Genomic DNA, 25,827 nt, shown 5'->3' with positions numbered 1-25,827 from the left:
GCTTGTTTCTGTGTGTTCATTATGACTGAATGGCCTCCTGTGACTGTTTCTCTCTCTGTCTTCGCTTCTTTGCAAAAGCCTGCGCCTCCCGGTCTCCTTTCCTGGACTCCAGTAACCGCAGGATGTTGTTGTCTACAGAAATGCACACAAACATGGGTTAGGCTTGAGTGCCACTGATGATTTACAATTTAAGGAACACTTTAAAAACACATCAGATCTCAATGGAAAAAAAGTGATGGTGATGTCTATAGTGATATGGTTAATGGGTTAGGGAGGAAAGGGATGCCACATTGTGAGATTGAAATGAAACTTATAAACCTACAGAGGGCTGATTTCAAAGTGAAACAGTGATATAGCAGGCTAGTATAAATTTCATTGCAGCAAGTTAAAATGATACTCGGAAGTTAGGGCATGCTCCTAATGAGCTGACAGATGGTGTCCTGAGGTATCTCCTCCCAGATCTGGACCAGAGCATCAATGAGCTCCTCGACAGTTTGAGGCGCAACCTGGCGGCATAACGTCCCAGGGGTGCTGTGTTGGACTTAGATCAGGCAAGTGTGCGGGCCAATCAGTGCAATTAATTTCATCATCCTTGAGGAACTGCCTGCATGCTCTTATCTTGTGAAGCCGTGCACAAAGAGGAACGTAGGACCTACTGCACCAGCGTAGGGTCTAATAATGGAGCCAAGGATTTGATCCTGATACCTAATGGCAGGCGGGTTGCTGTTGCTTTGTCTATGTATCTACCCACGGATATGCCTTCCCAAACCATCACTGACTCACCACCAAACTGGTCACCTTTAACAATGTTAGACATTCTCCACGACATCTCCGGACGTCACATGTGCTCAGGGTTAACCTGCTCTCATCTATGAAAAGCCAGTGGTGACTTCATGCCAACCTCAATAAGTCTGTTTGTCATCAACATTCACACCAGTGGCCTGCTGGAGATCATTTTGTAGCTCTGGCAGTGCTCATCCTGTTCCTCCTTCCATGAAGGAGCAGATACTGTCCCTGCTGATAGGTTAAAGACCTTCTATGGCAGCGGTGCCCAGGTCCGTGAGTCGTTTGGTACCGGGCCGCGAGAGTGTCAAATTTACGGTTTTCAGGGTTTTTAAATCGTTTTTTAGCGTTATTTTTTAATCGTTTTTATTGTTAGGTTTCCCTTGGTCTTTTCCCACGTGTTAGGAAACAAATCTTCTTTTTTTGGTACCAGTACTGGTTTTATTTTGTTGTATTTACCTGCGACACCTTAAAGGTCGGTCTGTGGTGCAAAAAAGGCTGGGACGGCTGTTCTACGGCATGTTCATGCTTTTGAGACTGCCTATGCCAAACCTTCTGGCATAGGCAAGTACTTACAATATGAAGCGCCTTGAGGCATCTGTTGTTGTGATGTAAGTTTAACATACTGACGTACTGTTAGGCTTAGGATGCATCAGAGGCAGGCGGATTTGAGCAGGAACGTTATTTGGCTGTAAGCTGAGTTCATCTCCTTTGGATTCTTTAGCGACTCCCGGTATTGATCTGAGGGACAGAAAGGCCTCGCCTTCAAAGTCGTCTGACCTCAAGGTGTCGTGGTCCAGGACTGTGATCACCAGGCAAGCGCTGTGGGCCTGACACTGTTCCAGTGAAACCAGACTACGACAGAGGAGGGGAGGCAGATACATGAGATGAAACACGTAGAAAGAAGACAGCCACACAGGCTCACGTATGAGAGTGAACTACTTACAATTCAAATGCCTCGTCAAAAAGGGGATTGAGATCGCAGTTTTTGATCTGAGTGCAGCGAGGTTCTACCTCGGGAAAGATGTGGTAAGGCTCCAGACACAGATGCACGAATGGATCACTGAGACCTGCCGTCAATGCACACGTCACTGTATACTTATCATGGATCTAGAGCGCCTGTTTGTATCAACAGGATGTGTTTGTAACTGTTCTCACCATTAGAATCCATTGGTAGGAGGTTGACTGCATTCAGCACGTCAATTCTGAGTCTTTGGTCTGATGTTCTGTAGGATGCTAGGAGGGTGACAGCGCCGTATTTCTCCCCACTGTATGCTTTCTGTAAATCAGCAGAGACAGTGACAGTCTAAAAGAGCTGCAAAAGAAATTTGTGTGATAAGTGTTTATTGCAAAACTCACCTGCTCAAACACTTTCCCTTCAAGGTACTTTTCCACAAGCTGCTGGCTATTCAGGGAGTGGTGAGTGAGGTGGCTTTTGAGGGCCTCGACAGACACAAGAGTGAAATAATAAAGTCAAATCGTTTTAAACTCTTCGGTGAAATGAATAGTTTCTTCTTCTGCAGAGACTCACCTTGTACTCATCAGAGTGAAGTTTATTCAGAGGAAGTCCGTTTCCCTCCGCGTGGAAGCACTGCTCAAGGCACTGACATTTTCAAGAAATGCAAAAATAAATTATTACGCTTTTTACGGGTTTTTTTTTATTTTGATGACGTCCGCTCAAAATGGTCGTTCTAATGACCAGCAGTCACAGCTCGTCTGCTTCATTGATCTGTAACCTGGGTACACTGCAGTAACCTTACTGATGAGTTTCAATTACTAATTTAAAGTCTAACTGAAACAACATGATGTTCATTTGGTAAATAGTGGTCCCCATTTAAGTCAAAAAGGATGATAAAGAATAGCAGATGAACAGTACTCAAAGCCACGTCCTTAAGAAAGAGGACAAAATCCAGCAAAGATCTTACAGGAGCTGAGAGATCATTTTAGAAGGCCTTGGTTAATATACACGTCACCAAAACCTCATGAGAAATGTTCTTAGTGGAAGGGTAGCTGTTAAGATGCCATATTCAAGGTAGGAAAAAATGCTGAGGTATGCCAAACTACATAAGAACCTTCCTGAAAATCAGTGACAACAGGCCTTATTGAGTGATGGATCGATATTCGATATTTTTGGTATAAATTCTCATCAGTATATACAGAGGAGGTCATGAGAGATATAACAGTCTCAACATCACAGAAGAACGGAGCCAACATTCAAAGAGGAGCTTGGAATGTCCTTTAAGAAGATTGGAGAACTTTTCCTGAAGAGTGCTTAAAGAAATAACAAGACAGCCAGACAGTTTTCTGTGGCTGTGGACCAACCTGCAGTGTATATAGCAACCTCTGGGAGAACACCATTAGCCCCTCTTGCAGTTGATGCTGATTAGCCACCTGGTGGATGATTTTCACTGAGTTATTCCACAGAGGAGTCAGGAGACTGGATATAGAAGATAAAATAAGTTGACACTCTTTAGAAAACTTTGAGACACTGAAAACAAACTACTGGAAAATACACAACACAAGCAGAGCTATCAGACATTAGGCTCAGTACCTGTTGAAGTTCTCTTGAACTAAGTTTTCATTCATGTACTGCAGCTCCTGCTCTATGTAGCGCATAAGAGGGGCTGCAGCCTAAGAACAGAAAAGAGGCTAAATGTTAGGCAAACACAGAAATTCAGTTCACATAGACTTGATTCAATTCAGTCCCCTCAAGGTGATTTATGTTGTGAGTTAAAGAGAAAAGCCAAACAATCAGACCCACTATCAGCAAGCACTTGGTGACTGTGGGAAGGAAAAACTCCCTTTTAACAGGAAGAAACCTTAGGCAGAGGAGGAGCAGCCGTCTGCTGTGACCAACTGGGGATGAGGTGAGAAAACTGGACAAAAGACTGGAAGAGAGCAGGCATGACTCACATCCTCTGTGGATTTGGAAGGAATCCTCCGTCTGGTCGACATGTTTCTGACGTGTGTTTCAATGTCTGTGTTTAACTGAAGAGATATTTCATTTTAAATGTGTGAAATATAGCGTTTTTTAAAAAAGTGTCCAGTTTTCCATTCTAGTCTTCGATACCTTCTTCCCAAGAGTGTCTAAAGCTGATCGGATCTCTCGGCCCAAGATGCTCTGGGCCTGCTGGAGCTGTGAGGGCAGCGTGTTTTTGAACTGGCTTTCTCCTATCACATCGTGAGTCCTGTCTCGAAGCCCTGCCCAGTTCAGCTGCGTGGGAAGTCGGGTCAACACAGTCCGCAAGTGCTCCAGGTCATTCACAACCACGCACAACTGCACAGAGAGGAGGAGGACAATCTGGTTGTAGCATTAATTTGTTCCTATAGATTATTTTTGTTGTTTTCTTCTTCTTCTTACCATGTTAATAGCAGAGCCGTGGTCAGAGTTCTTAGACAGCACCCTGACTCTCTCCTTTAGGATTTTACAATAGTTCACCACAATCTTACAAACATCCTGAAAACACACAGAAAGCCGGGATATACAACCAACAATCTTTCCAACAATCACGTAATGTAACCAGTTTATAATCTGATATATGCACCTCGGTGATTTTGACCATGAGCATGAAAGCCTCCTCGGGGTCAGGCCAGGACAGCTGTTCCCACAGCTGGCAGATGGGCTGGATGCACGCCACCAGGTCCACTGCTGAGGAGCTGTGTTTTATTGGTACAACACCAGTTTGCAGTGGTTGAAGCTGAGAAGAAGAAAGGGTTTAAAAATATGTATTGACATTTTTCTTTGTGGAAGAAATTTACATTACAATAAGAGTCTTCTGTCATTTACCTGGTCCACCTGGACAGCCCTCTCCACCCTGTCCTGAGTGGTGCTGAATGCCTGGTTCAGCCAGTAAGGCAGAGCCTCTCGGAAACCCTCATGAAAGTTTGACAGCTCTAGCACTCCCCTGAAAAGGCAAACAAGCTCTTGAGCTCCTATTACATTACTTGCATTAAACTCCAAAGTACTGACAGAAGGAATTTAAACTTCAGCTGAACAAACAAAAAATAAATAGATTAAAAAATGGATCGAACGCTTAACTGAAGTGTCAGCACCACTTTAAAAAACATGAATACAACCCGGTTTCTGTGCAAATTTGGGCCCACACGTGTAATGTTAATACAATTAAAAGGCAGTGATTGGAATAATTTGTATCCAACACAATGTAATTGACAAAATCTTTAGGGTTTTTGATAAGGAAACAGTTTATATGACTAATTGTGAGGTTTTCCAGCAGCTGTTTTAGAAACAGGGTGGTACATTTGGAGCGATGGGACAAGTGAAGGGCTGCCATATAAGATAGATCACTGAGTGTGATGATTTCTGACCTTTTCTGTAAGAAAGCTTTGTCTTTGTAGATGGCCTGCAAGCTCAGATAAACTGGGAACAGGCTGTTGGCTAGTTTCTGCTCCATCTGATCCTCCATTAACGACAAGGTTTCCCTCATTTCTTTTGCAATCTGTGGAGGAAAGGAGAGAACAATGTGGCGAGAAATGACCAGATTCATTAAGAAGAAGGTTGACGGGGCTTGAAGGGACTGTTCCATTTCTACTTACCAGGGAGTCAAACCTCTTATAGGTGACAGTGAACACATCAACTTGCACAGCACTGTTGTGATAAAAACATCATGAGAACAGGGAAGGTTTTCATTCATTTCAAGCTACTGTAAGCCAAGTAAAAAATAACATTTAATTGCCTTCTTACCTCACAAATACTCTGTTCCAAACGTCTTTGTTGTGTTTTATGTCTTCCTGCACCTCCCCAATCAACCTAGAGAGGGCGCTCCCAATCTCTGAGAGGTCCTGTGTGACAGCATAGTGCAAAAATAGTAAGTGTAGTGCAATAAAATGGAGATGCCAGGTAAGATTTTCATGATGTGCTTGACTTTACCTTAGTCATCGGCTGATGCAAACCCTTTTTGATCACGAACCAGTCCTCTGTACCTTTCTGATATAAAAGTAATGTGATGAGTACTTACAGTTATATGATGTAATAAACATTAAGATGGCAATAATCTCCCAAGTATGATGACTGACCTGCATAGCATCGGTGACCTCATCATGCAGGTCAAACTGAGCTGGATTTAATTTCTGAAAAGCCTGTGTCTTACAGATCTGGACTAATATCCTAAAAAAAAGCACAAGTACTTCATAATCAAAATCCTCAGCTACAACAGCTCTGCCGCCGAGTCTGTAAACACTTATAACCACGTGTACCTGAGCAGTCTGTGTAGTTTCGGAGTAGCGCTGGGTGTTGGAGGGAAGATGTCTCTGTATTTGGCCACCAGACACAGGCCGTACTGTAGGAAGCCGTGAAGAGAGTCCCCAAGTTCCTGTTTCTGATAACAGAGTGCAACACCTTCCTCAACACTTCTGGCATTGAAAGTCAGCTCCTGGCTTCTTTTAACTTTTTTATTAATGACTATCACAGGACAGAAAAATCATCATTAAAGCGAGATGACGAGTAAAAGTAGGTGACATAGTTAGGTTGCATTAGCAGTGAAAGTATGCAGGTCCCTGCGCTGTTAAAGCTCTTCACCTCTTTTCAGAAATTCTCACAGTAAAGCACATTTGCTTCTGAATTATGCAGCTGTGTGACAGTGAGTTGAGCACTTATACCTGTTGGTAGGGCAGCTCCTGCTGGTGCCAGTGGTATTCTATACTCGTGAGCTGCTGTAACAGCACAGACGAGTCCACTTCTAAGCTCTGGTACAACTTACTGTACGCCACCCATTTCCTGTCAGGGGCACACACATCCACATTTATTCAGAAGCACAACTGAAAGCTGGCACAGCAGTAACAGTAACTAAGGTTAACAGCCGCACTAATGTACTCGAAAGACCATTTTTAAAGTGAATTTGTTTTTGACACACAGTCTTCTAATTTTGTCTTTAACTGATGTGTATTGGTAAAATCCCAAAATGACGAATGTAATTAGGTTTCAGTTACATTTTGTGGGGATTCTTTGACTTGGATCACACTGACTTACAATATGTCCATCATACCTCTGATGCAATATCACTGGAAGCTGATAAATGATAAAAATATAGCAATAGATTGATAGATCTAGAGTTTATGATTCTCTTCAGCTAACGCAGGGCTTGTTTTATCTTCTTCTCATATGAAATTTACAACATGTTAAATATGGTGCTTACGCCAGGTCCTGAAGAAAAGGTGAGAGGTCGTTCTGCGTAGCGTACAGTTCGAGCAGAGTCTGGGCCTCGCCGCACAACTCCCCTTTCCACGGGGCAGAACTCTGAGAGACACAAAACAAGATCAGAAGGTTAAAGGGAGAGTTCACCCTAAAATCAAATCCAGACATTTTTTAGTACTACTACAGGCCTGTGCTGCAGTATTGTTTCGATTGTCCATCCGTGCAATTGTTTAAATATAAAGATGAATGTCATGATTCTTTTATAAGGTGTTGCAGGTGCATAAGGGCTAAAAAGGTGGTTGTAAAGGCAATGTGATGGCATCCTGACATATCCTGCATAATTCAACTTTTGTAGATATAAATGAGATCCTGTCAAATTAAAATGATATGACGCTTTTATTAAGGTGTGATAGGTGCATAAATACTCAAAACAGGTCATTTTAGCCTGCTGATAAGTGGTTTCCGAGTAATGGGATAGCATCATGATATGACATGTGTAATTCAGCTTTTTTCAGATGTAAATCAGACGTTTTTGTCATGTTCTTAAAATGATAAAACGCTTTTATAAGGTGTTGCTGGTGGATAAAGGCTCATTGACATCATCAGAAAGGATAATAACATCATGATGGCATCAACATATCTGATATCTCTAAGTGGACTTAGATGAAGGGTGCCAAGTTTGGTTGAGCAACTCTTGAATGTGTAGTTTGCAGACAGACAGACAGACATTTCCGGTACTACAGTAAGCTTTATTCCTCTAAATATTCTTTGTTGTGAGTTGCTGACTTTTGGAGATCCCAGCTGTAAAATTAGTTGTCTTCTTCTGAACAGAATGGCTAAATCCAATCCAATAAAACAAAATAAATAAAAAGGTCACCATCACTGTCTTTCCAGAAATCCAGAAACAAATAGTGAGAAGTTTCATGCAAGCACTATTTTCTTCCCAACAACCACCAACCGTAATACTTTACAAAAGAATTTGAGGCTTGCTCTTGTGACAAGATGCGAGCACTGATGGTGCCCCCCTTGGCTGATGGGTAATGTTAGCTAGCTCCACACTCGATGCAGTTGGGTGTAAAGGAAAAAAAGTTCCTACATGAAACGGTCATAAGAAGGTTTGTGAACTTTTCGAGTGAACTTTGTTTCTATTATCTATTATGCTTCATGGACAGAAAAAGAAACTTATTGAGTTTTTCAAATTAACTTTTCGTGCTTTGAGCATTAGAGGGGAAGTGGTTAGGGTTAACTACGTAATTAAGCAAAAGTACACATCTTTACGTTTATTTTCTGGTGAACTGTCCCTTTAAAGAAGAAAAAGACAGCACGAAGAGAGAGAAGTGAGAGACTGATGAAGGATTTTGAGAAGAGCTGAGAGGATGTTTGCCTAACCTGTTGCTTTGAGATGTAAGCCTGGACAAACTGCTGCAGAATGCCACAGTAGTTGACGTAAGCGCTTCGGCCGGCGCTCAGGGTCCCATCTCTCTGTCAGTCACACAACACATAGAAAGTATTTTCTGTTAGACATATAAATGCTATGTTCTCTGTTGTGCAAGAAGCGCAAGTCTCTCCTATTAGAGTATTGTGTCATTAACTTCACTGTTATTGAATCCACTTCCTCTTTCTTGAGTAAGTTTAGACATCAAAGAGGTTTCATGAGTGCACATTTCTTCATTTATTCTAACAGAGACGCTCTGTAAAACTACGCTCTGTAAAACTACGCTCTGTAAAACTACGCTCTGTAAAACTACACGGACACTGCAAAGAGGGCATCTTTTTACCCCTTTGTGGATGAACTTGAGGTTAAGGTGGCACTGGCCACGATTAGGGTAAGTCTCTGTTCTGGGCTCCAGAGTGTACCAGTTGTCTTCAGTACAGTGGAGCTCCTGTAGTGTGAGGATAGAAAATGGTTACTAGACTGGAAAGAGAGCGCTGAGCAAAAACAGACGATACAAAAATAAGATCATTTAATACCTTCAGTTTTATAACGACTTTTCCCAAAAAGTCGTCTGTTCCTTTTTCTTTTTTGGCCTCCTTGATCATCCTAAACAGGTACGAGTAGAAACACTTAGCTGTTTTGCATAATCAACTTTTTATGTGTAAGTCACAGAGAAAGTAGAATACCTTCTTAAATTATTTAGGTTGGTTGTGAACTCCTCTAGTTTCTGTGTGAGTGACACCTCTTCATCTTTGTCCCTGTAGCAGAAAAGGCACAGCACAAAGGAATGCAGTGAAAAGACCATTTTATAGGGAATCTAATATGCTCATCTCAAATGCCATATTATTGTTTTTGCACCCTACTAGAGCAGCTTTGCATGATGGGCAGTTCAAGCTAATCCTTATTAATCCTTTCAGCTAGCCGTCTTTGTGAAATAAACAGTTTTAGCTCATTCTTGCCCCCTTCAAGCACACTTTGTTCTGATTGGCTGCCTCTCACAAACAAATGTTAGGAACAGCAGGTGGGTGGGGCATCTGTTCTCACAGCTAGAGCTCTGTATGCATGAGAGGACAGTAGTCTCAAGCCCGAGCTTTGGGCTCACTTGTAGCACAATCTCTTGTTCACCCATCATTTGAGACTTTGACCACATTTAATTTAATTATTGTAACTCCATATATTTGACAGAAGATAAGGAAAAGCATACTTAATTAACTTTAAAACAAACAAAGTGAAGGTTTCTGTTTTTCTCACCACATCTCAAGGTGGAAGCTGGCACCTGCAAAATGTCCAAATTCTCTGAAAGGAAGAGAAACAGTAGAAGGTAATGTGGGCGTTTCAATCTACTTCAGCAGAAATGATCAAGAATTGTGACTCACAGTATGAACGTTTGGTTCCAGATGGGGTTAAGAGTTTGCTTTTTAATGTCTGTTTGGTAGATTTTATCATGTGATACTGCATCCTTTACGACAGATTTAAGGGGTTTGGCTCTGGACTGGCGAGTCCGACTCTCCTCCTCATCCTCCATTATAGTGAGCAAACAGTATGGATCACTGAAACCTGTTCAAAACAAACAGTTTTTGATTAACTCAAGTCACCTCCAAAAAGAGATTAACCAATCATAAAAATGTAAACTCAGTAAATTCAAATATGAATCACGTTTGGTAGAGGAGAATGACTAAAGATTCTTAGAAGGAAGGCACAAGATCTTCACTTCTTTTTTTCTGAGGATAATCATTTTGAGAAAATATGCACATTATAAACTATAGACTATTAACCTTATCAGGATTTGCAAACAGAGGAACACTAACCATACGACATTAACTAGTCTGGCATTTCGGATTTGTGACAATCATGGCGACAATGAATCAGACCCCAGTCACACAGGGCTGGAGACTGCTGCATAACCATCTGGCAGTTTAGGGTTGTCTACAAAATAAATCAAATCAAATCGATCCCTGATTCTTCCAGTCCACATCCCAAAGTTTTCCTTGGGTAAGATGCAGAACCCCATTGGATGAGACTTAACTGAGGAAAAAGATACTATATAAATAGCAGTCTATTTACGAAATTAACCAGAATTCTCCAGGAACTACCGCTAACCAATCAGGTCATACACATTTTTCTCTAGCATGGTTGTATCAAGAACATGGCAGACAACAATCCCCCCCCACCATCATGTAAGAAACTTCAATTGTAGCTTACAAGCTAAATGCTAATTTAACATGCTAAAAAGGTAACAATGACAATGGAAACACGACAATTCTTCAGCATTAAGTTGCTAGTATTTAATCACATTTTTAGACATCAATCATCATTTTATATCATGAGTTTTGGGGCTTTTAGTTATAATCCACAGTACTGGAAAGATGGCAGCAAAGAGGCACAATGTTCAGCTTTTCTAAAACATTCCAGCTCAAAAGGGAAAATCTGAAATACCCAAAGTTGCACTTTTTAATGTCAATCCATCCATTACCATTTGGAAGCTATGTCTGCTTTTGCATTAAATGTATATGATCGTGTTTTTTAGGCACTTTCGGTGTTTGACTTTTTTAGGTGATCACACACAGTAAATTTGATTGATTAATAACTTTCATAGTATAATTTCTATTTCTTTGTTTTAAAAAAAGAAAGAAAGAAAAGAAAGAAAGAAAACCCCCAAACAAAAAATAGTAAGATGATGTGCAGTCTGGTCAAGTCTAGCCTAGCTGAAATCAACATCGATATAGAATCTCTGGCTAAAAAAGAAACACATTAAAAGGAGTCTCAATCATCACATCACTGAAAAGTGATAACCCCCTCTCTGTACGGGAAAGGCAAGAACTCACCACTGATGTCTTTTCCCAGAATTCCCTTGGCTTCCTTGACAGTGGCCATCAGACAATATACTGGGGGCTGGATGGATAAGAGGGTTAGATAATAAAACAACATTAAACAGCATTAACTGTTTAATGTAATATTGTTTGCAGCATTAAACATACTGATGACATCATTTCTGCCACAGTAAAGACAGTGGAAAATAGAATTCTTATGACTACTATTAATAGATGTTGGTGGTCTTCAGCATCGCATTTATTGGAACAAGTATGCAGACTTCCTTTTCTCACCTCTGTGCTCTGTACTTTCTCCAGCAGACTGTCGTGCTCTGATTCTGTCATAGTGAAAGCCTGGTAGATAGGATGGATTGAACAATCATCTAGTTGCACACCAACGCAGTTGGAAAGTTATGAGTGCCGTTATACACGCGTGTACGTTTTTACCTCTCGGATGTACCGTCGAAGCTGGTCATCTGTGAAAATCTCATTTGAAGACGGTTTCCCCATTTTGTGTGCGATGGTGTACAGTAGCTCCTTATACAGAGGCTTGAGCTTTTAACAGACATAATCAGATTGAGAACGTTGTTTGAAAATGCCATTTTATGTGCTGAACATAGTCATACACTGGAAGTGATTATACCTCCATCTCCTTGTGTCTCCTTGCTTTCTCTTCTGGATTTTCATCTTCTTTAAAATCCTAAAGGAGACACGGGAAAACTATGTTTCCATGATTCTGTTTGATAAATATGGGAATCATGCATAATTTTAACCTGAAATTTAAGCATTTAAAACACATGCAGGGTGACTTACCCTCCCTCTCAATTTCCTTGTCAACCCCAGTTTACGTGTATGCACAGGTGAAAACTGGAAAGGGAAACACAGAAAACGTCAAAAAGCAGACATGAAAGGAACATTTTAAAACTATACAATGGATTACAATGGATCACAGTGAGTTTCAAGTTAGTGAAGGTATCGTATCTACGATCTAAAACGTCATCATTTCTGTACAGTGAAAAATATAGATTCAACTTGAAGGACTTGACATGAAATTATGCACACATATAAAATCCATTCATTATCCTCATACAATGCAACTTTCTCTATATTACTTTAGAATCAACATATCAAAGCTTCCAAATTTCTATTTTTTTTTTTTTGCCTCATGTAGATACCTTAGTTCTTAGTATCCTATGTAGATACATTTGTATCTACATAACTAATTACCACAAAGATTCTGCATATTTTGACATTCACTTTTCTTATAGGACGTGTTCTGGTTTGTCTGCAACTTGATTTTTTCTTTAGCAATACCTCCAGGTTGAATTCTGAAACACAGTTCTCAACAACTGTTGGAAAGATTTAGATTAAATTTTATACAGACATTCATTGTGTACAGAGGGTAACACCGATTGTGCCACCACAGTGTCAAAGCGTTAACCTATTTAGTAAAATAATCCAACATCTATTCACAGACTTATACAAGATGTCCAGTGTCCGGCAGCCTCGCCTCTGTCAGTGCGCCCCAGGGCAGCTGTGGCTACAATGTAGCTTGCCATCGCCAGGGTGAATGGGTGAATGACTGAATGTAGTGTGAAGCGCTTTGGGGTCCTTAGGGACTAGAAAAGCGCTATACAAATGCAGGCCATTTACCATTTGTGACATTCATTGTTCGAAGAGGATATGTCCTAGTAACTGTTCCCCTGTTCATGAGGGGACTTTCCTGTACCAAAGCCAGTACAATAACTATGGGAAGGATTGTCCACACATTCAAAGTCTTCTAATAACGAGACCTCCTGGCTTTAACATATTCAGTAAAATAGTCCAATATCTACTTGTCACATTGGCAGCTCTTTGAGCAAATTCCCTATAAAAATTCCTGAGATTTTGTACATTTTGACATTGTCCACAGAGGACATTTGCTAATGACTTTGAGGACTTTTGAAGGTGCTGTCCTGACAAAGACTGGAAGGATTGAAATGAAATTGTGCACAGATGTTCATGGTCCTCAAAAGATGAATTTTACAGATTTATTCTCTAGTATCACCATAATGTAATTTAGCAATTTCTCCCAATATCTACAGGACAGACTTGCACAAGGTCTGCAGATGTTAAGTGAAAAGTGCATATTCTTCACGTTGCCTCTACTCGAGCTTCCTCCACCAGTCCAAACATATGTGGGTTAATTTCTCTTTGGCAATTCTGGTTTGTAAGTTTGCAATAAACTGGCAACCTGTCCCATGTGTTCCTTGACTTTTCCTTCTTGGAGTTGGGATATGCTCCAACCCTTCCCGCATTGGATAAGCAGAACGAAATGGCTATTCTTAAAGGATTTATCGTAATGATTCTGGGGGGGATATCTGACTTTTTCTCAGCCAGTGCAACCAAGCTGATCTGCAATAAAATTTCTTGACCGCTATCGGAGGGATTAACTTAAAATTTAGTACAACAGTTTTTGTCACAAGAGGATGAAATCTCCACTAGTAAAAAACTTGGGTACATTTTGTACCAAGTGTAGCATAATGACTTGCGATGGGATTATTTTTCCTCTTGGAACAAAAGCAGCAGCTAAGCTTTGAGAAAGCGAGAGAGACATCTCAATAGTAACTCAACAAGTTATTGTTCTTTTTACTGATCAATAGATCTTGCATCACATGACTTCTAAAAATGGTGATCATGTATAACAGAAAGGTAAATTGTGTAGTTGCAGTGTATACTTAATGTAGTCTAAGCACTTTCAGTGGTCAGACTAGAAAGGAACTATATAAATCCATTCCATTATTTAGCCTTGAGTGGTAATTAGCAATAAACCTGCTAACCATTACACATCTAACTATCTATAAATATGACAGTGTCAACATGCTGAGAACAGTGATACAGAGTCTTTAGGCTCTGGTCTTTCAGTTTGGCTAGTTTGGTTTAGTTAAATTCCCCCCCCGAACACACACAAAAACACACACTGGTTTAGTTCATCACAGCCAAGCCAATTGTTTGTGTTTTTTTACCTGTTTGAGTCTTGGTAAGCCATGCTCCTGGAAAAAACAAGGGAAAGGTGCTTATGTTGCACATTTAAATGGATGTAAAAAAAAGCAACTACTTCAGTTGAATCAAACTGAAACTAACAGGAATTTAAATGTGATCTCAAGACACTACAGCCTTCGCTACAAGTTCTTCCTGTGCAAAAAGTACATCAATGCTGGTCTGAAGAAATGCGAGTGCTTCTTTAAAGTTTCTGATAAGGCCTGCCTATGCAAGAGACTTCCTCTGTCACTGATAATGAAGCTGACTTGGAAGCAAAAGCAAACCAACAATCCAGGAAATTCACTTGAAAGGGAATCGTTATAAACATAGTCTGAAAATAATTATGCAGATACACACGTACCCAACCTCAACAAACGCACATGCACACGAGTACAGCATTTTCATTATGTACCAATGTAGCAAACCCTTCAAAAGTAAATGATTGCAAAACACTTTTGTGAAAAATATGTTTAATTCTTCATGATCTGATGTTTCCCCCCCCTAAAATAATAATGAATCATAGTCACAGCATCTCAAAATAGCCATTTGGAGACAGTGACTCAACTTCGGATGCAACAACACTGTTGTAGCTGCCATTTTATGTTTTTTTTTTCTTTTAATTTTTATATAATTACCCTAAAATGCAAAAAAGCTTTGCTAGTATAACAAGCCACTGAAAACCAAACCAGGAAAATCTTTCAAACCCAGAGCAGAAATATTTGAAGGGATCATCAGTTTGCTTGTGGCCCGATCACCGTGTAACATAAGTAGTTAATAACTTAAGGAGAATCAAATTTAAATAAATATTGTGTAGCCTACAATCATGCCAACATATTGAAATGCACTGTAGTCCTTACCTGTTCAGGTGTTTGCAGTAGATTGTCTCCTTTGTTCGTGGGCTCACTTTGACTTGACATATTGATGCGAATCTAAGATCATCAGACTCCTGCCTCGTGAGCTGCTGAGTCTAGTGTGCGCGATATAGGGAAGCTGAGTGCTTTGGTGTGTTTCGATGAACTGTCACACAGCAGCCGGAAGTCATCACTTCCTGTAGAAGGTGGTAATGTCAATGACTGTGACTTATGACTTTTTCTTCATCTAGTGCCCTACATTTTGTTTGAATACAAAATACTGGTCTGGCTCCCTGTTACCTTTGCATATACAAACATCAACACACACACACAGTGTTTTACATCTCAGGACATGAGATTTGTTGTAAATCAAGCTTTAAAGGTTACATTCACTGTTCGCGTTATGAAATAAAATTTATGTCCTGGGAGCAAATTTTCCATAACTTGACAGATGATGAATTAAATAATGAAACTGCGTGTAACATGAGACAGTGCAGCCTGTCTGTGGAGTGTGGTTAGTTTTACCTGTGTTTATTTAGAATGTTGACTTACTCCATTATACTACTCCACTATGAGTTCATATACGCTGCTCCAAAAAACGGTACAGCCGACTAAACCTGTGATATTATTCTCTTGTTTTGCTTCTTGCTAGTGTCCTTGTCACTACTTGTAGCATAAGACAGTATCTGCAGGCTATTTTGGTTGCACAGGTAATCTAGTTTCTCCAGGAGGGCACATTTAATGCAATCTGAAGAATGTTGAGGAGGTACCAGAAAATTAAATAGCGAGAGCTGGACACTGTCTGATCTACATATTTCTGATCAGACTCCTTGAGTAAGGGGCAAGGTCCTGAGATCATTTAGTGGGATCTGTGTTCACAGACTAGCATTTACAGCTCAAATGGCATTTGCCTAAGAAATACAGAGTGGTGCCTGTCCAGACACGTCTATATAGCACGCAATGCTAGACTGGCTAATGAGTTGGTGTTTTTTTTTTAATTGAGAGAAGTTCAGGAGACACTATTTGCAGTATTTTATTATCAGGCAGTTAAAGATTTGGCTTGCATAGCTGTGGACCTCTATTCGGGCAGTCTGCACACGGAGAAGTGAAGCACAATTCCTAATTCAAAGTATATACTTAGACACATGGAAACAAGAAATATTTGTGATTGGCTATTGATGGAGAGATGCCACGGTTTAGACTCAACATACCCTGATTTGTTCTTCTCGAAGTCCTTCTGGATGGCAGCGGTCATTGTCCTCCACTCAGGGATCTTGTCCTGTCACAATAAAGTCTCCATGTCTTGTCCACTAGAACCACCTGTTGTCAGACACCCAAAGCCAAGCAGCCTGTCCTATCTGAAACTGTGTTGTGTAAAGGTGAAGCAATTTACTTTCAACACTCAACTCCTTCCATGCCTCTTTGTTAACCCTTCACAGCTTGAGATTAGTAAAGCTTGTATAATTCTAATGAAGAGTGTATCAACTCTATTATGAGCGTACAATTGCAACTAATGTTAAAAAGAAACCTTATTTCTAACACTATCAATCACAAAGACATCACATTCTATACAAAACCATATCTCAGTCTTTACTTTAAGGTACCCTTTCTTAAACTGTTTCAGTAATTGCTTTCACTATATTATATATTCTCTATTTTCAACTGGCTACATCGTTTTTAAATTAGCTAGATTAAAAAAGCAAGTTTAGCTTATAGCTAACTAGCTAAATTTTGCATTCTACACACCGGTTAAGGTGACAGTATATCAAGTTTTACAGTGCATCTGATGACTTTTTTCAATGAAATCTCAAAATCTTTGGTTTATAAAATGTTCAATCAAATAAAATTCTTAAGGACTTTTGCTTTTATTAGACTAATAATATAGAAGCAATATACAAATCTATTAGCATGTGTGCAGCATATTAAAAAACACAGCTAATGAATATTTGGGAATTTTAGTTGAAAATTATTTGAATTAAACAAATAATTTATGTTGATGTTGAGGTGATGGAGTTCTTATAATTATTCAGAATTCTTATACAATCATTTTAGAGTAAATTTCAATCATCAGCCAGGTGTTTCCACACAGCTGCTTGTGTAGGCATTGAGAGTTTACCTCTATGGTAGCACTGAAGTGATATGAGCTGCAATCCAGGTATGACATGTTCCATGATGGCATCCTAGAGCTTCATGTGATAGCAGTAAACTTTGACAGTAAGGGTAGTTACATCACCTCCCGTGTATTAGCACATTGGAGTGAAAAGTGACATTTGACCCATCTGTTTCATTTAACAACTTTGTATAATCTATTATCTGTTCCTTGTTTTTCTGGCTCATATAATAGCTTTGTGCATGGAATTTAGAGGGTCAGACATAGATGTCAACTATTGTTAGCCAACACACACCACTTGTTGCATCTTTTACAAGGATGTGGGTGCTTCTGACTAACCTGACCACTCACCTTCTCCTGACTCATTCTGTTACATAATGTAAGAGGCATTTCAATACTTGATATATAAATCATCGTGCCATATTTGTACTACAAATAGAATTTTTGACTTACTTCTGTTTGTCAATGCCTGTGACTCACTTGAAATAAATTGTCTGTCCCTTAAACAGGTAAGGCTGACCCTGCCTTGACGGTAATAATACTAATTAAGTAAGAATACATTTCTATTTAGGCTAACTGGTACATCAGCCAGACTCATGATGTAAAGAAGTCTTTCATTCTTTTTTAATTAATTGATATTATTATTATTATTATTTACATCTAACTGTACTACTAACTATAGAGGCGTAGTTAGCCACATTAAAAGTCTTACGTATATGATGATTTTCTAGCATTATTACTATTATTAGAAGCTATATTGCAATTGGTAGAACCTTGTAGAGCTCGTGTCGGTCATTTAAACGTCATTCAGTCATAGACATTTGATCGTAAATTTATTAAAGAAATATTTAAAATCAGACTGAATGTTTTGAAAGGCTTAGGGCAAACCGACTTTTTAAAGGGGCGTGACGTCACGCGGTGGGCGTTTCACACGTATGGCGGAAGGGCAGGTGCGGCAACCTCAGCTGGCTCTGTATCACAACAACCGTTATCCGCGCGGAGGGAAGTCACCGAGGATCCAGAGAGGCCTTTGGATACGTTTTTCTGACTGAATAAAACAGTATCTAATCTTTTCCAGACAATCTGGAGGGCCGTCGACATGACTCTGAATCAGAATCACTCGGAGTCCGGTGGTGTCATCATCAACAACAGTGAAAGGTAACGTCAGTTAGCAGCTGTTAGCTAGCCGTTACAGTTAACCAGCCACGGATAAGTTATACCCGCTCTTTGGGACGAGCGTCACACCAGACTCATTCAAAAATAATGTGGCTCTGACATGTCATGGAGATAGTTTACATATCAGTAGCACTGCAAATGCAACATTATTATTCGGTTAATACACAGACACACCTGCCACACAGTAAACGCTGCACTGAATTTCTAACTTTTAGCATTTGGTAGCTTATTTTTTTTAAACAAACATGTGTAAAAGCTTTTGTCGAACACCGTGAAATAATAATTTTGCTTTCATTTTTAACTACAGTATCATTTTTTTTCTTTTTACAAAGAGCCTTTTATATGATATAGTGCGAATTGAAGAGTTGCTCCTAATCGATGCAAAATAAACCTCTGAATGCTTCACGACTAGCATGGCTATGTTAATTATTTCAACGTCATTTTTTCTAATCTAATATTCGCGTCGCATCTTACAGAACCGGGTCCCGGACTCTTAGCCGAAATATGGCCCTTCAGTCTGTTATATCATCACCGCAGACTAGGATTACATAAATGTTTAGTGGTTTTTAAATGTTGTAATAAGTCTAATGTATCGAGGATAAAACGTTATTTCGCCTCATTGCAGGAATAGCTGAGCATATATTGCAATGCAATAGCTGCATAGCCTTCAGTCTGCGCTCTGGCCTGGCCTCTGTGCTAAAGTATTTGTTTTGTTTATTAGCATGAGTCAAAAATAATGGCCAGCTTCTTCTAGAACATGCTGCAGTGTAATGATAAACCCATTAGAGCTAACCCGGAACCTGTAGTAAGCTCTGTCACTAGATGGCATGTTAATCCTCTGCCTATAGTACTTTGTACTAAAGGCAATGGACGGTTGCACAATAACCCAATGATCTCATTTTAAGCTTTTAAGATGAAAGTAGGTCAAATGCTTATACAAACATTACAGATTTTCTTTTTGATGCACACAAAAAATGTTGGAAAGAATTCTGGTTCCTACAATCAGCTGGTTCCAGCGTCTTTCTCTTTTTGGATCTAGTGTGCTGATGAACCATGACAATGTGGAGCTTGTTTTTTGTGACACGGAAAGGCTGCCCGAAGCCTTCAGAAAGAGCAAGAAGGGCAGCATCTACCTGACTCCATACAGGGTGAGTGACAACACCACCAAGTCTTCCTCTTTGTTTAGCCGAAGCCTTGTGCTGGCATAATGGTGCCACAATTCACATCACGTACTAGCAGAGCAGAAGAGCAGAACTCCATCATTCTAATTACTATCATTTAAGGTTAGTTTGGGAGTAGCTAATACAGGGGTGGGCAATCTCAGCCCACGAGGGCCGGTGTCCCTGCAGGTTTTAGATGTGTCCTCGAACCAACACAGCAGATTTAAATGGCTAAATTAGCTCCTCAACATGTCCTGAAGTTCTCCAGAGGCCTGGTAACGAACTAATCATGTGATTCAGGTGTGTTGACCCAAGGTGAGATCTAAAACCTGCAGGGACACCGGCCCTCGTGGACTGAGATTGCCCACCCCTGAGCTAATATGATGCTGTTTCTTCTTTTAATCCCAGGTGATCTTCCTGGCTAAAGGGCGGGATGCGCTGCAGTCTTTTATGATGCCTTTCTACCTGATGAAGGGCTGTGAGATCAAACAGCCTGTCCTGGGAGCCAATTACATCAAGGGCACAGTCAATGCAGAGCCTGGAGGTAGGTGTACTTTTTCCCCGTTATGCTGTAATGGAACACGCAGCATCTTGTGTCTCTAAGCCAGGGCTGCCCAATCCCAGTCCTCGAGAGCTACTATCCTGCAGCTTTTAGATGCATCCCTACTCCAACACAGCTGAATCAAATGAATGGCTTGCCAAACACGATGGCATGCTGAAGAGGTAATCAAACCATTTGATTCAGCTGTGTTGGAGTAGGGATGCATCTAAAAGCTGCAGGACGGTAGCTCTCGAGGACCGGGATTGGGCACCCCTGCTCTAAGCCCTCTCTTGAATCTCTCTTGGAGGCGGTTGGGAGGGCAGTGCTACTTTCAAGCTCATCTTTGCTGTTGGAGGAGCCATAGAGTTTGGCCAGTACATGTTGCAGGTTGCAGCTCAGGGTATGTTAACAAAGCAGAACACATGAAATAGTACAGTTCCTGATATTTCATGGACTTATTAATCGATTTACTGCCTCACATTTTCAGCATCCAGAGGTCAGCCTGTAACTGCTGGCTTTGGTGGATGCCCCTACATGGCTAATGGGGCCTACGCTTACCCACCTCCACCTGCTAATGGAATGTACCCAGCAGGACCTCCACCCGGCTACTCCTACCCTAACCCTCCTCCTCCAGGTGCTTTTCAGAATTGTCGTCAGCTTAGATCCACATCTTGTGAAAGTGAAAACTAAACTGCAACTCTCTGTTCTCGGACTCCAGATGGATTCTACGCCACTCCTCCAGCATTTGATGCCTCTGCAGCATACATACCTCCACCTCCTTATTCTGCTCCTCTGGGTCAGCAGCCACCACATGATCCAGACCTCCCCTCCTCGGCAGCAGGTGAAAATCTCCGGTAGAGAAGCTCTGACTTCAGCTACAGCCTAAATAAAAACATCATGCTATTAGGAAAAAAGGGATGTTGAGTTTCTGCACGCGTTCATCACTCTATTTTATACTTTAACATTTACATATCATGTTGGAACAGATCTGCTCACACAGGTCTTGTTAGAAAAGAATAGAATGCCTTTGTCATTTCATAAATGTACAAACATTATATGTGAGTACAGAATCTTCAAAAATTGTTTCTGTTCATCTGGACGTTGCGTTTTTCAGTAGGAGAAACATTTCTCCTACTGAAAAACGCAACGTCCAGATGAACAGAATCAACTTTTGGAGATTTACTTACCTGGATGATTGAGCATGCAACAAGATGTGAGTACAGAACATATACAAAAGGAGAGCTTTACCAAGACCCAGTATAATGTTAATGAAATGTCTTTCATTATATTTTTGCTTTTTCCTGCCACACCAAGTGAAATATCTGCTGTAAAAAAATCATTTGTCTTTAGTATATATTTAGTGGTATATAGATTGTGGACCTTGATTGTTTTAAAAAAATATTCTCCTTTATGATTACAGGTAAATTTTAAATTGAAAACTAAGAAAAGTAATTTGTTTGGAAAGTGTGGATAGTTTTTTTTTTTCTCAAGATATTTGAAGCGATGCATACAGTACATTATTGGAAGTACTTTGTGTTGTTTGGGCCTGGATACATAAAGCAGTAGGAAGGGCAACATGTTGCCTGCTTTCTAACAATGAATGCACTGCACTGATATCACATGAGCTTAATTCAGCATCACAGAGATGTTGTACTAAGGAATTTAAGGTTAAAGATAAGCTAATGTCAGATCTCCAAAATATTTAAAACACTTTGCGCTGGAAAAATGCTATCTGCAAGTCATGGAGATTTTAAACTGCCGTTTTTTTTTCTCTCTCAATGCAAAGGCCGTCGTACCTGCAGCGCGTTTAGCACCTCTCATCTCATATGTCCCGGGGGTTATTAGTAAGACCCATGTTTAATTAATGAACCCCTCCTTTGTCTCACTCGCTTTCCCAGCGGAGGCCAAAGCCGCTGAAGCAGCAGCGAGTGCCAGCTGTGCCACACTGCCCCCTACACATGTGTACCTGCCGCAGGTGAGCTGCCCTTCATGTTTCTGCTTTACAAGTTTTTTTTAAAATGAGAATGTAAATCTTGTCGAAGATTTTCTTTCAGTGGCTGTGAGACAGTGTTTGAATTTCCATGTCTCTTTGAATTGAGCTGTATTTCCTTTCCATTTGTCATCTGTTTGTTTGTAGTCATTGCTATACTAACAGTGACTGCAGATCCAAAATAAACTCATTTGGTGTATAATTTGAAAAGTGCTGGCCTTTTTGTATACAGAGGAGTGTATTTTAGCGCAGTGTATTTGCATGATTTTTAAACGTATTGCTAAATTTAAGCTGGGGCATCAAGTCAGATTAATTTACCAGTGTAGAAAAAAAGTCATTTTATTTTATTTTGGTGTTGGGAATTTGTGATTTTCCTTTACAACCATTTCTAAGGTTTACAGAGAAAGAAGCAAAAAAGAGAAAATATCCAGTGAGCAGTTCTGTGGGTGAAAATTCCTTGTTTTGGGATGTGGTGGAATGTGAGATTCATATCATTAATGCGCAGACAGCAGATCTCCACCAACTGTGTGATGCTACAGTCCTGATCAAAGTTTAAGACCACTTGGAAAATCATATTTTGCATGGTTGGATCTTAACAAGGTTCCAAGTAGAGCTTCAACGTGCAACAAGAAGGGCAATCTACTGTCTGGACAACAGCTCCAGAGAGGAGATGCCCTTCATGCAGCCGTCTTCACCACTTTGGAGAAATGTGTAATTTGTTTCAGCGCTACGGTTAATGTACAACACTGAAATGTAGCAATGTAGTTGACAGATATCAGCCTTAAAATGCCATTTAACGATGAATAACCAATATATTATCACATCAAATTTTTTTTCAGTGGGAAAGAAATCAGGTCAGATATTTTCCATGGGTAACATTTCGTGTTATCCCCTGACACAAAAACCATAATAAAAGCAAAATAATCAGCACAGGCATTGGCCATCAGCCATTAACATCAGAAACATCCCTACCTGCATCATTCTGCAGAAGGTCAGCCAGTCTTTACAGGGAGTGCAGAATTATTAGGCAAATGAGTATTTTGTCCACATCATCCTCTTCATGCATGTTGTCTTACTCCAAGCTGTATAGGCTCGAAAGCCTACTACCAATTAAGCATATTAGGTGATGTGCATCTCTGTAATGAGAAGGGGTGTGGTCTAATGACATCAACACCCTATATCAGGTGTGCATAATTATTAGGCAACGTCCTTTCCTTTGGCAAAATGGGTCTAAAGAAGGACTTGACGGGCTCAGAAAAGTCAAAAATAGTGAGATATCTTGCAGAGGGATGCAGCAGTCTCAAAATTGCAAAGCCTCTGAAGCGTGATCATCGAACAATCAAGCGTTTCATTCAAAATAGTCAACAGGGTCGCAAGAAGCGTGTGGAAAAACCAAGGCGCAAAATAACTGCCCATGAACTGAGAAAAGTCAAGCGTGCAGCTGCCAACATGCCACTTGCCACCAGTTTGGCCATATTTCAGAGCTGCAACATCACTGGAGTGCCCAAAAGCACAAGGTGTGCAATACTCAGAGACATGGCCAAGATAAGAAAGGCTGAAAGACGACCACCACTGAACAAGACACACAAGCTGAAACGTCAAGACTGGGCCAAGAAATATCTCAAGACTGGTTTTTCTAAGGTTTTATGGACTGATGAAATGAGAGTGAGTCTTGATGGGCCAGATGGATGGGCCCGTGGCTGGATTGGTAAAGGGCAGAGAGCTCCAGTCCGACTCAGACGCCAGCAAGGTGGAGGTGGAGTACTGGTTTGGGCTGGTATCATCAAAGATGAGCTTGTGGGGCCTTTTCGGGTTGAGGATGGAGTCAAGCTCAACTCCCAGTCCTACTGCCAGTTTCTGGAAGACACCTTCTTCAAGCAGTGGTACAGGAAGAAGTCTGCATCCTTCAAGAAAAACATGATTTTCATGCAGGACAATGCTCCATCACACGCTTCCAAGTACTCCACAGCGTGGCTGGCAAGAAAGGGTATAAAAGAAGAAAAACTAATGACATGGCCTCCTTGTTCACCTGATCTGAACCCCATTGAGAACCTGTGGTCCATCATCAAATGTGAGATTTACAAGGAGGGAAAACAGTACACCTCTCTGAACAGTGTCTGGGAGGCTGTGGTTGCTGCTGCACGCAATGTTGATGGTGAACAGATCAAAACACTGACAGAATCCATGGATGGCAGGCTTTTGAGTGTCCTTGCAAAGAAAGGTGGCTATATTGGTCGCTGATTTGTTTTTGTTTTGTTTTTGAATGTCAGAAATGTATATTTGTGAATGTGGAGATGTTATATTGGTTTCACTGGTAAAAAGAAATCATTGAAATGGGTATATATTTGTTTTTTGTTAAGTTGCCTAATAATTATGCACAGTAATAGTCACCTGCACACACAGATATCCCCCTAAAATAGCTAAAACTAAAAACTACTTCCAAAAACATTCAGCTTTGATATTAATGAGTTTTTTGGGTTCATTGAGAACATGGTTGTTGTTCAATAATAAAATTATTCCTCAAAAATACAACTTGCCTAATAATTCTGCACTCCCTGTATTTATTTTGTCTCTACTTTGCTGTGAGACAGTCACTGATGCTAGCAGCTATGCAGAAACCACATCAGTGGATGACCTGGTTAAGGTGTTACAGCAAGTGGAAGTCACTGATAAAACCACATTTTATGGGGTTAAAAGCCAGTTGTTTGCCACAGCTTCAGTCTGTGAATGGCAGTAATCCAAGACCACTGTGTGTTCCTACTCTTCTGTTTACATGGCACCATCTTTCACATGCTCAAAACAAAACTCTCCTCTCTTTCCAGGACAAGCCTCCTCCCTACTCTCCTCCAGAAGACAAGAAGAACCAATAGACCTGCTTAATGTCTCCCTCATTCCTCTTTGTCCTCTATCTTCCATCCTGCTGGATCTCATTATTTCTCTTACATTAACCGGACAGTAGGAGGGCCAGTATGTTCTTTTTCCCCCCCCCCCAAGATAATCAATTTTTTTCATCCTAATCTCCTTCCAGCTCATCTCCATTTTGATCTAACCTTAAAGTCATCCAATTGCTTTCCCGCCTCAGCCTGCATTCCTTGTAACGACTCATATATTGTAATCAGCTTCATTCTCTTCAAATGCACCTTTACGTGATGTAAAGTAGCAAAGAAGAAGTGTTGGTAGCAATTTCTGAGGAAGAACAGATTGTTCAGGCCAAAGTGTTTGGAGTGGTTTTGAGGGCTTTTTGATTAAAACCTTGTAACCTGATGAGCTATTTTAGTATTTCTTGCCTTGGAAGCCTCCCCAGAATCGTGCAGCAACCTTAACTTCAGCTGTGCTCATGATGTCCTGTGACTGTCTATAAAACTAGACTCAGATAAATGATAGTAAATACTTTGCTAACCTGTCCAGAGGCGAAATGAACGCAGTATTTTATTTTTCTATTATTTGTGTGTACAGGCTTTTAATATGTAGACTTAAAAATAACATTATTTTATCAAGAACACTAACCTAAAGAAGAACTAGCTTTTTTAACGAGCGGGTCGCAGGGTGGCCCTACCTGCTTTGACGCGTTTTGGCCGACGAGCGGACCACAAAGATTAGAGCGGCGTTGAGCCACAGCAGCCAATCCCTGATCCTGGATTAGAGCAGGGGAGAGGACGGCTGGGCTTTTGGAGGGACCGACTGCCAGGAGGGATTATCTTTATAATGTTGCAAGAGCAAAGCAGTCACCCAATGATGTCACTCCCTATTTTATTACGCTTCCAGACGTTAGAGAAGACGCACGGTCAGACTCACCATC

The 25,827-nt window shown here is 40.5% G+C and overlaps 2 protein-coding genes across 2 annotated transcripts; one reads left to right on the top strand and one right to left on the bottom strand.

Annotated features, from left to right (window-relative positions):
• On the bottom strand, nucleotides 1–20,025 carry unc13d (unc-13 homolog D (C. elegans)). The gene is made up of 36 exons (XM_026177341.1): nucleotides 19,963–20,025; nucleotides 16,263–16,330; nucleotides 15,058–15,248; nucleotides 14,185–14,211; nucleotides 11,993–12,046; nucleotides 11,823–11,879; nucleotides 11,627–11,734; nucleotides 11,474–11,533; nucleotides 11,195–11,261; nucleotides 9,746–9,926; nucleotides 9,621–9,665; nucleotides 9,056–9,127; nucleotides 8,906–8,975; nucleotides 8,713–8,817; nucleotides 8,324–8,416; nucleotides 6,936–7,036; nucleotides 6,400–6,517; nucleotides 5,998–6,119; nucleotides 5,818–5,908; nucleotides 5,672–5,728; nucleotides 5,486–5,583; nucleotides 5,338–5,389; nucleotides 5,110–5,240; nucleotides 4,571–4,688; nucleotides 4,329–4,481; nucleotides 4,145–4,240; nucleotides 3,854–4,060; nucleotides 3,697–3,771; nucleotides 3,335–3,414; nucleotides 3,106–3,220; nucleotides 2,315–2,386; nucleotides 2,143–2,226; nucleotides 1,942–2,062; nucleotides 1,730–1,853; nucleotides 1,418–1,638; nucleotides 1–132 (listed from the first exon to the last, which is right to left on the bottom strand). The coding sequence occupies exons 3-36, from the start codon at nucleotides 15,115–15,117 to the stop codon at nucleotides 20–22; spliced, it is 3,348 nt and encodes a 1,115-aa protein (XP_026033126.1). The 5' UTR covers nucleotides 15,118–15,248; nucleotides 16,263–16,330; nucleotides 19,963–20,025; the 3' UTR covers nucleotides 1–19.
• wbp2 (WW domain binding protein 2) lies at nucleotides 18,082–25,292 on the top strand. Its single transcript, XM_026177350.1, has 8 exons — nucleotides 18,082–18,319; nucleotides 19,377–19,485; nucleotides 19,906–20,041; nucleotides 20,346–20,438; nucleotides 20,526–20,672; nucleotides 20,757–20,879; nucleotides 21,937–22,013; nucleotides 24,851–25,292. The coding sequence occupies exons 1-8, from the start codon at nucleotides 18,261–18,263 to the stop codon at nucleotides 24,896–24,898; spliced, it is 792 nt and encodes a 263-aa protein (XP_026033135.1). The 5' UTR covers nucleotides 18,082–18,260; the 3' UTR covers nucleotides 24,899–25,292.
• The last annotated feature ends 535 nt before the right edge of the window (nucleotides 25,293–25,827 follow it).

Source organism: Astatotilapia calliptera, chromosome 8 (genome assembly GCF_900246225.1).
Source record: "Astatotilapia calliptera chromosome 8, fAstCal1.2, whole genome shotgun sequence".
Taxonomy (NCBI): Eukaryota; Metazoa; Chordata; class Actinopteri; order Cichliformes; family Cichlidae; genus Astatotilapia; species Astatotilapia calliptera.
Note: the sequence above shows the minus strand (reverse complement) of the source record. Positions and strands in the feature narration are given on the sequence as shown.

What these genes read in the sequence shown, in the direction of transcription:
- unc13d (XM_026177341.1), bottom strand. Translation starts at nt 15,117, where the DNA reads ATGTCAAGTCAAAGTGAGCCCACGAACAAAGGAGACAATCTACTGCAA. An exon ending in TGGAACCAAACGTTCATACT is followed by an intron (nt 9,666 to 9,745) that starts GTGAGTCACAAT and finishes TCTTCCTTTCAG; the next exon opens with AGAATTTGGACATTTTGCAG. An exon ending in AGGTCACCGATGCTATGCAG is followed by an intron (nt 5,729 to 5,817) that starts GTCAGTCATCAT and finishes CTTTTATATCAG; the next exon opens with AAAGGTACAGAGGACTGGTT.
- wbp2 (XM_026177350.1), top strand. Translation starts at nt 18,261, where the DNA reads ATGACTCTGAATCAGAATCACTCGGAGTCCGGTGGTGTCATCATCAAC. An exon ending in AGTCAATGCAGAGCCTGGAG is followed by an intron (nt 20,042 to 20,345) that starts GTAGGTGTACTT and finishes TCTCTCTTGGAG; the next exon opens with GCGGTTGGGAGGGCAGTGCT. An exon ending in CCCTAACCCTCCTCCTCCAG is followed by an intron (nt 20,673 to 20,756) that starts GTGCTTTTCAGA and finishes CTCGGACTCCAG; the next exon opens with ATGGATTCTACGCCACTCCT.